The sequence below is a fragment of the Arachis ipaensis genome, chromosome B05, assembly GCF_000816755.2.
Source record: "Arachis ipaensis cultivar K30076 chromosome B05, Araip1.1, whole genome shotgun sequence".
In the NCBI taxonomy this organism is placed as follows: Eukaryota; Viridiplantae; Streptophyta; class Magnoliopsida; order Fabales; family Fabaceae; genus Arachis; species Arachis ipaensis.
In genome coordinates, this window is record NC_029789.2 from 2722202 (window position 1) to 2731776 (window position 9575).

Consider the following 9575-nt stretch of genomic DNA (forward strand, 5'->3'; position numbering starts at 1 on the left):
AAAGACATAACCCTCTTCTTATTTAGACATTTCTTGGGCCCAGGAAGGGCCAATAAAATCTGGTCCAGTATCTAATAGAAGCCCATCTAACAAAAAAGGACCTAAATTATTCTCTCATGCAGCCCGCTATCTACGTTAGACCAAAAAAAAAAAAGGAAATCCCGGTTCATCCGAACCGGGTGAACGTGTGGGTTCAAAGTTAAAGGAAATAAAGATGCAAAACCAGAAGAACCGAAGAAGAAGAAACTCAGTTGGATTAGAAGATCTGAACAGAGAACGGAGAAGAAGAAGAAGAACGAAGAGAATGGGGACGACGGTGGCGGGACTTGCGCCGGGGCTTTCACGGAAGCTGAAGAAGGTTCTAGAATCGAGGACTGACACGCCGGATCTGTTGTCCTCTCTCAACACACTCTCTTCCTTCTACGAAGAGAACACTCCACAGTCGCGCCGCAATCTCCGATCCACCATCGAGAAGCGCGCTCTCTCAATCAACCTCGAGTTTATCGAAGCTTCCCGCCCCGTGCAGCTGGTAATTCCAATCTGCTTCTCATTCTTAAAGCTCCTGCTTGCTTTTACTTGCTGCTATTCTGATCCGATCCGATCTCTGTAATGCGTCTGTTAGGCTTTGGATAGCGTCCAGAACGAGGTCAATGCGCTTACTGAATGCTGCGACAGGTGTGGATTTCGATTTGAAATGATTCTTTAGTTGTAGTTTCGTTGATTTCATGCCTATCGTAGAGGCAGTAGGTGTTATCATTTTGAACTTGTGCAATGAAACTTTTGGTCTCAAGTTTTGTGCTTAGCTGAGCTGCATGCTTATGTAGGAGCTGAATAGTGTTCAAATTGAGATAGGAGTGTGAATGTATGACTACTTAATCCCTTTTATACTGGACCACTTGAATTGAGCAGAAGTGTATATAAAATGTAATGATGTAACGATTGAGGTGCAAAAAGTGGCAGAACAATGCTTGTTTTGTTTGCAATGTAATAAGTTATAGGTTTAGAAATGGCAAGGACAATTCATTTGTTTGAGTGTGATATGTTTCATTTCAAGAATCGTATTGAGAAACTCTACTAAACCCTAGTTTTTCATTAGCGGCACAGCTCCAGAAACATTAGGGTGATGAATTAAGATTGATGATCTGTTCAGCAATTGTTCATTAGGGTTTATGAATTAAGATTTTGAGTTTTAACTCAGAGAATATCAAATTTATCTTAAAAATGGTCATATTGTTCTCTAAATTTAATATTTTTTTTTACTAGTGTGTAGATCTTCTGATAAAATCTTAAGGTTTTATAATTTACAGGATAGCAGAGGCTTTAAACAGTTGTAGTGATAGCACTGGTGACATTATCAACACCACAGAGAGGCTCAAACAAGAGCTTGAAACTACTGTCCAAAGACTAGAGATTGTGGCATGTTTCCTACACAATTATCAGCTCTCCCCTGAAGAGGTTTAAGTTACTGCTTGATGTCTCTCCTATTGTTGGACTGTGGCTTCGTGAATTAATTTCAAGATAATCATATAGTGTTCTTGCTTATCAATAATTATTGATTATCGGCAGATAAATGCACTTAGAGATGAAGAGCTGAATGAGAACTTTTTCAAGGCACTTTCTCATGTCCAAGAGATTCACGCCAACTGCAAAGTGTTGCTTAGGACACATCATCAGGTAATCTTGTTCTATGTATATCCTTCTTATCCTATTTTCACTCTTGTGAGTTACTGCAGAATTCTGCAGTCTGCAGATGTTAGCCAAAGTCTGAATAATTATGCATATAAGATTATGAGTAAGTTAGAAATACTTTGTCCTCGGGGCTAAAAAAAAGGGGGATACTTTGTCCATGACATACGTGGTAAGAGTACTGCTAGCCGGCTGTTTGTCCCAGTATGGAAATATTTATTTGTTTACTATTTTCTTTTAAGTATGACATGCATCCATGTTATCTTACATGGCTTAGCTTCTAGCATTAGTCCTATAGTCTCATATTTATCATAAACCTAAACAATTTGGATTATGGTTTATTATTATTATTATTGTTATTATTATTATTATTATTATAAAAGAAGAATCTCATCAAGACGAGGAAAAGTATATTATAAAATAGAGGGTAGGAGTTTGATCAAGGTTTATCATAATAGTGATCTTGTTATTGTATTATTAATTTGTGCTTTATGTGTTGAGCTATCTTTGTGCATTATGCAATGTCAGTTCTCATTGTATATTATTGAATAACATGAGATACTTTCACTGCAGCGTGCTGGTTTGGAGCTAATGGATATGATGGCTGTGTATCAAGAAGGAGCTTATGAACGCCTATGCAGGTGAGCATTCATATAATTCAGGGTCATTTGGCTTGCGTGTGATGCACAATTGTTGCTTATGTGTGCGGTTTATACATGCATAATGCTTGAGTTTGAGCCTTGCATGTGTCATTGATATATGTCGAAATCAGATGAGTAGCACAAAATAGAAAGAGAATCAGATCCTTGTGAGATGTCAGAGAATCATGAGAAAGAAAACCATGTGCGAATAATCTGTACCATTCGTTTTGAATTTTTTTTACCTGATACAACAGGATATATACATATGTTATATGTAATCATTGAATACAGCTGCCATGATTATAAAATTTATAACAAGTTTCACTAACTTAAAATGGTTGCACTACTACTTCACTTGACTCTGGAGCAATGTAGTGGTTGTAATTTACTCTTAACATTATAATGTCAGAGAATATCTCACGTCTTGTAAGATTTCTTAGAGACTCTCACAACTTGTTTCTCATTGAAACTGGCTTGTTTGATTATATATATATAAATTCTTCACTTTTAGGTGGGTTCAGGCAGAATGTAGAAAATTGGGTGATACTGACAATCCGGAAGTTAGTGAGCTTCTGAAAACAGCTGTGAGATACCTCAAGGAAAGATCTGTCCTTTTCAAGTATTGTGCAGAAGAGGTATGTTCAATGTTGATCAATCAACCTATTGAAAAATTGGCCAGTCTATTAGTGATTGTTGTTTGGATTAGAAACCAGTCATCTTCCATATTAGAATTGATATGTTTCATATCATGAAGCATGTTAATGCACCAGCTAATATAATTCCTAGCGAACCATTTGTTAACAATACAATCTAAAGAATCTACATAATATCAAATTTAAACCTGGATTTTCTTTATCATCATCTACTTGCACATTATAAATTATTAAGTCACTAAATTCTGCAGGTAGCCAATATGAGACACAATGCACTTTTCAGAAGATTTATTAGTGCTCTTACACGTGGAGGACCTGGTGGAATGCCTCGACCAATCGAAGTGCATGCTCATGACCCATTAAGATATGTTGGTGATATGCTAGGCTGGTTGCATCAGGTATTGTGTGAAAGCATTGTGATGAATGCCTTGAAGCCACTCTGGATGCTGTTTCTCGATCATGGTTTATTTATTTTTCATATATTTTCTATATGAATGCAGGCCCTGGCATCTGAACGTGAACTTGTACTTGTTTTATTAGATCCAGATGCAAGTGTGGATATTGGACCAACAGCAAAGCAATTCTCCAATAACCCTGTGAATGGTTCTGCAAAGACAGAAAGTGACTTGATGTTTGTTCTTGATAGAATTTTCGAAGGAGTATGCAGGCCGTTTAAGCTGAGAGTTGAACAAGTTTTACAATCTCAACCGAGCTTGATAGTCTCTTACAAACTGAGTAATACCCTTGAATTTTACAGCTACACCGTGAGTTTTTCACTTCAGTCGATTTTCCATGAAAGCAATAATCCCATGTTTTTCAAATGATGTCATGACTTGTAATGGCCGTGTAGATTGCAGATTTACTTGGACGAGATACTGCACTATGTAATACACTATGGGTGCTGAAAGATGCTGCTCAGAAAACATTTTTTGATATTCTGAAAGGTCGAGGAGAAAAACTTTTACGATATCCCCCACTTGTAGCATCTGATCTTTCCCCGCCTCCAGCAGTTAGAGAAGGAGTATCCATACTTCTTGAAATTATTGACACCTACAACAGCATGATGGTTCCTGCTTCTGGCCAGAAACCTGCTTTTGATCCAGTTATATCTGCGATACTGGACCCAATTATTCAGGTTTGTTATCTGGTTTCTGTATTTTATGCTGTGACCTTTATATTCCAAATGATATTCTGAAGTTTGACCTTCCTTTCTAATATTGTATCACTTCTTACATAATAGTAACTTAGGAATCTTTGAACATCTTTGCCTTATCTGTATGAGAATGTGATGATCTCACCATCAAATCTTTTTTAAACTGCTTTGCTTCGGTTCCAAGATATTGTCTGGCATTGTTTCAAACTTGGAGAGCTCCTTCCTGCTTCTCATGAGCTAAAGCGGGCTGTTTCATAATCTACCCATATATTATTTGGCATTTGACCAAGTTTTACATGGGTTTCTTCCTTTGTTTTTGTCATTTCTTATTCCAAACAGAATGGTGCATATTTTGGTTCTTCCTGAAGATTTATTAAACCATACTTTGTATATTCCAGCTGGAACTAGTTTTTTCAGCTCTAGCTCAAGGATATGTAGAATATCCCATTTAAGGACAGTTCCAAATGCATGCTGTTCATTTTGAGAAAAAAGCTAATCTTATAGACTCATGGATTTCGTTGGTGTGTATTTGTTACAGATGTGTGAACAAGCAGCAGAGGCACACAAATCAAAGGGAGTCGGTCACTCATCAAGAAGGAATAGGATGAGTTCTGACTCTGGTCAACTTACTAGATCGTCAGTTGATGCAATCTTGTCAAGTAGCAATCCTGCTTCAACCTCACAGGTCTATTATGCTCCTCCATCTTTTATCCATTTTTTTCTTTGGGTTTCACTAATATTTGATGTTGGTAGATGATACAAACTTTGTTACGATGCTCTAAATCTAATTGATTATTATTCCCAAATATCTTCACTTGTATATATGCTTTATTGAATGAGATTGAACGTTAGGGGTATTTTTAAAGAAAATCACAAACATTAGGAACAAAAAACATACTTTATCCAATTTAAAATCATAAAATATTTGGCTTTTATTTGATTCCATGTCAAATCATAAATGTAAAACCATGTGGACTGAAGTAAATCCCTTACTACATTGTCCAATGTTCAAATGTAGTAAAGTTTTATATTACCATCTTTGTATTTTGGACATGACAAGTAAAGATGAAGAAATTAAACGTGCAGCAAGTTAAAAAGTGGTCAGCCTCTGGACTTTTTGATTAGTTCCATACAGAACTAATATCCAATAAACTAGCACTTGGTTGAGTCATAATTGCCCTCACCTTCTAATGCCTTCATCTTTGTTTTTTTCTTTTTTGGGCAGACTAGTGAGACCCCCTCCAAGATCTTTCTCATTAACTGCTTGTGTGCTATTCAACAACCTCTATCTCGGCATGAGGTTGCTGCTGAATACGTGAAAAGGCTTGGAGCAATGATTGATAATCACTTGCGTGTTCTCGTGGAAAAAGAAGTTGATGCAATCTTAAGAAGGTGTAATTTATCTGAAAAGATGCCTCATTTCCACAATTCAGTTCACGAGGGAGACAATGAAGTTGGTATGCCATTGGCGGAGATGGAAGGCACAAGTCCAGCGATCCTTTCCGAGTGTTTGAAGGCTCTTTTTGGTCTTGTTTTGGGAAGCGATAATTCTCTGCCTGAATTTGAGCAGATGCAAGTTCCAAGGTTGCGTTCCGAAGCTTCTATAGGGGTGGCCAGGTCTCTGGCACAAGCTTATGAGCTTATCTATAAAGCAATTATGGATCCCAAGAATGGCTATCCCGATCCCAGGGCGTTGGCCAGGCATCCTCCTAATCAGATAAGAACCATTTTAGGAATATAGGCCTTTATTGATATGTTTTGCTGTTTACCTATGCATGTTTTTATTTGTTGATTACGTAAATATCTTTCCTTTTATTTTTTTTCGTACTCTATATCTCCTGCGTTTGTAATTGTATTGTTATACATTAAATAAGTTTCGTCATGTGCCTAGACTTTTGCGATACAAAATATTAAAATTGAAATTAATTTTATTAATGAATTACACAGATCAAAAGAAATGCTTTAGAAATTTTGTATCAAAAGAAATGATGTGTTTTTGGCTGAAGAATTTTTTCGCAGAAAATCTTTCAATCACTTGGTTTTATTTGTTTATTTTTTGGAGTTTAGTTCGTATGTGTCTTTAAGATTACTATTAGTAGAAGTTTTAAATTTTTTTTAATATATTGAAAACTTGATTTTTTTTTGTATTTTTAATGAAAATGTTTTTAATTTATAAGCTTAACATGTGTCTTTATTCCTTAAGGCATAAGTTAACTGAATTCTATTTTTTATTACAGTTTTCCTTTCGTCCTTTTGGTTATGGTAAAAGAAAAGGCACTTCTTCCAAAAAACATTTACTCACAAATAACAATAATGTTTAAAGAGTGCCAATATAATTAACACCTTGATTTTAAAAATAATATTTATTGCTTAAAAATAATAGTACTTAAAGTCTTAAACTCTCCTCTCCCCCTTGACCATAGCATTCACCCGCATCAATACGCTACAAGCGTACGTTTGGTTGCGGAGACAATACGCTAACCATAATAGTAACTAGAATGAGACCTGTGCGTTGAGTGAGACAGTAAATTAATGATAATATATAATAAATATTAGAAATTGTTATGTTTTATAGAATTAAATTAAATATGTGTAAACTAAAATTAAAGGTGTTTTATTTAAAATAATTTGTAGTACAAAAGATTTGAATATTAGAATTGTACAAAGTGATATTTTTATTTGGTAGTTTAATTTTTGTATTTGTTTTTATTGATAGACTTAATTTTCTTATATAGTGCTTGTCTTTGTTTTTTTTTTATTGGTTGTTATTAGAGTTGTTGCTTTCTTCTTTCTGTCGTAGATTTTTGTGAATGCATATTCTTTATGAATTATTGAGTTGTATGCACTTTTTATTGTGTTGTTTGTTTCATCTTTATATGTATGTTCTTTTTTTGAAGATGTGTCTTGAATTTGTATAATTTTCTTTCTTCTTAATCTCTTGATGAGTATGTAATTTTCGTCTGATGATATTAGTGTTGGTGAAGTTGGTTCTTATAATTAATAAATAATTTAAATTAGAAATAAAAATAATGTCTTGAATAAGTGATTTTTTTTGGAGTATTACCTGTTTTATTTGTTGTAATGGGTGTTGAGGTCAGTGTTATTAGTTGAAACAAATATCTTAGTAACAGTGTATTGTTGATAATCTTTTTTGAGATTAAAATCATTTACTTTGACTTCAAATATAAGTGTAAGGTTGCACAAATTTTTTAATTGGAATGGTGTTTCAATGTCATTACTTTTCTAAAGTGTTATTAGATTTGAAGCAGTTGTGTCCAACACTTTTTTTTCTTCACCATCAAATAGTACAAAAATTGTTGTAGTACTTTGATTTGAAATAAGTATTGGGTTAGTAACTAATAATTTGATAGATGAGATTATGAAAAATATATAGGGTTACCTTATTGTTGAATATTGTGGTGTTTGATTACATGTGCTACAAATGTAGTTGTCTTATTTGAATGAATAGTGATAAGAGACTTATATAAATATGTCAAATAGTATAAAATTTGAATATTTGTAACGTAAAATTTATTATGATTAATAATATTATTATGACATTTGTAATATTTGTAATATGGATGTTTATTATATTTAATGAGTTATTTATAGAAATTAATTATTGGGGGTTATAAACTTATTGTATAGTTTATTATATTTAGTGAGTTTTTTTTTTGTATAGTTTATTTTTTTTGTTGATTTGAAAATAATAGGTAATTTGATAAAGGGAAAGTCTAGGGGACCAGTAGATTTATTAAAATCTGGCCAGCACTTAGCCAGCAGAAGGAAAATGAGTGATTCTCCACCATTAGATGAAATCTCACACCATTAAATACACTATTGATGGCTAATTGATGGCTACAACTCACAAATTCTGCTGGCCCCCTAGCACTCCTCTTTGACAAAAATTGAGTAGTTGATTATAAAATTTTGTCAAGTAAACGACGTTGCTTACATGATATTAGTAGAAAGAAAAATATGTCTTAAAAGTAATGTGATAAAATTTATATATCTACTTTTATATGTTAAGAATAGATAGCATGTAGTTCAAAAAATGTCGGTCAGGGTTCAAACCTACATTTTGGGTTCATATGGAGTTATTATATACGGAATTGCTCCAGAGTAATATTCAACTATCTTAGTTTAATCATCTTTGACTTTGAGGTTCATTGGTAGATTGGTTGGGGATACAATCATACAACAAATAGGTGTAGGTGAAATTTGATGGCCTCCCTTCTATGTTAAGGTAAACTAACTAATGCTTCTTCAACAACATTTTATCAAACACACCGAAAGGCTTCAAATTCACACAAATATATATACCCATTACAACTTGTTCTGATTCAACTCACCTCAAACACAATATTTGCACATAAAAACAAGTACTTTAATTAGCTGAAAAGGAACTCATAAGCCATATCACAAGTCTTTCAAAAATGGTGGCTACAAAGCATTCTGTCATCCTTTGCATGCTACTTGCGTTGTTCTTGTCAAGCCCCAGAATGAGCCTAGGAGCTCGCCACCTCATGCAGACACAACCATCAGCACCACAACTTCCTTCCCTCCCACCACTCCCTAAAGCCACACTGCCACCTTTGCCATCTCTGCCAAGTTTCCCTAAACCTACAACACTGCCACCATTGCCAAACATGCCACAACCAACTCAACCAAAACTCTCATTGCCACCATTGCCAAGCACCCAAATCCCACCACAGTTGCCAAACACATTGCCACCATTGGCAACAGCTGCACCTAAACTGACACTACCCCCTATGCCAACCATCCCAACAGCGTTATCCCCACCACCCTCAAACTAAGAATGCAGCTTATTGGCTGGTTCTCCCGAGCGTTTGGATATTTTGGCATGGTGCTATTTATATACAGCTTTTATTATTGGCTTTATCACATAGTGTTCTTTTGAGTCCCTGATAATGCTGTTTGTACTTTGTAGTTATTATTCTGTGGTGTTTGATATTTTGAAGATTTCTTTCTCTATGTATTTTGTTTCATCACTAATATTTATTTATAATATTATATGATTTCTTGTATTAAAGGAGTTGATGACTCGAACATTATATATAGGCGTATATCAAAATATACAGAAGGAAATAGAATAAAATAAGTATGTGTCTTAAATAATTTTTTTCCCACCACCTCAATTATTGGAACTTACTGATTCTCTCCCACCTCAGTTACGCACGTTGATTGTGAAAGTCAAACATCAAGAGGAAAAATGAATACGACGTGTATAATTACGAGATAAGTTATAGAGAATAACTACCTGCTAGTTTAAATTAGCTTTTTTAAGTGAAAAAATATATTTTTTAAAAATAACGTATTTTATTTAATTTAAAATTTATTTAAATATATCTTTAAAAAAAATATTTTTATTAAAAAATAAATTATTTATTTTTTAAAAAATTATCAATGCATTATTTTTAA

The 9575-nt window shown here is 34.0% G+C and overlaps 2 protein-coding genes across 2 annotated transcripts; both read left to right on the forward strand.

Moving 5' to 3' along the window:
* LOC107642464 (conserved oligomeric Golgi complex subunit 6) lies at positions 217-6034 on the forward strand. The gene is made up of 11 exons (XM_016345827.2): positions 217-529; positions 623-675; positions 1308-1455; positions 1567-1674; positions 2260-2327; positions 2839-2962; positions 3232-3378; positions 3481-3744; positions 3831-4115; positions 4672-4818; positions 5359-6034. The coding sequence occupies exons 1-11, from the start codon at positions 305-307 to the stop codon at positions 5872-5874; spliced, it is 2085 nt and encodes a 694-aa protein (XP_016201313.1). The 5' UTR covers positions 217-304; the 3' UTR covers positions 5875-6034.
* LOC107642473 (proline-rich receptor-like protein kinase PERK2) lies at positions 8454-9186 on the forward strand. The gene has a single exon (XM_016345842.2). The coding sequence runs from the start codon at positions 8570-8572 to the stop codon at positions 8948-8950; it is 381 nt and encodes a 126-aa protein (XP_016201328.1). The 5' UTR covers positions 8454-8569; the 3' UTR covers positions 8951-9186.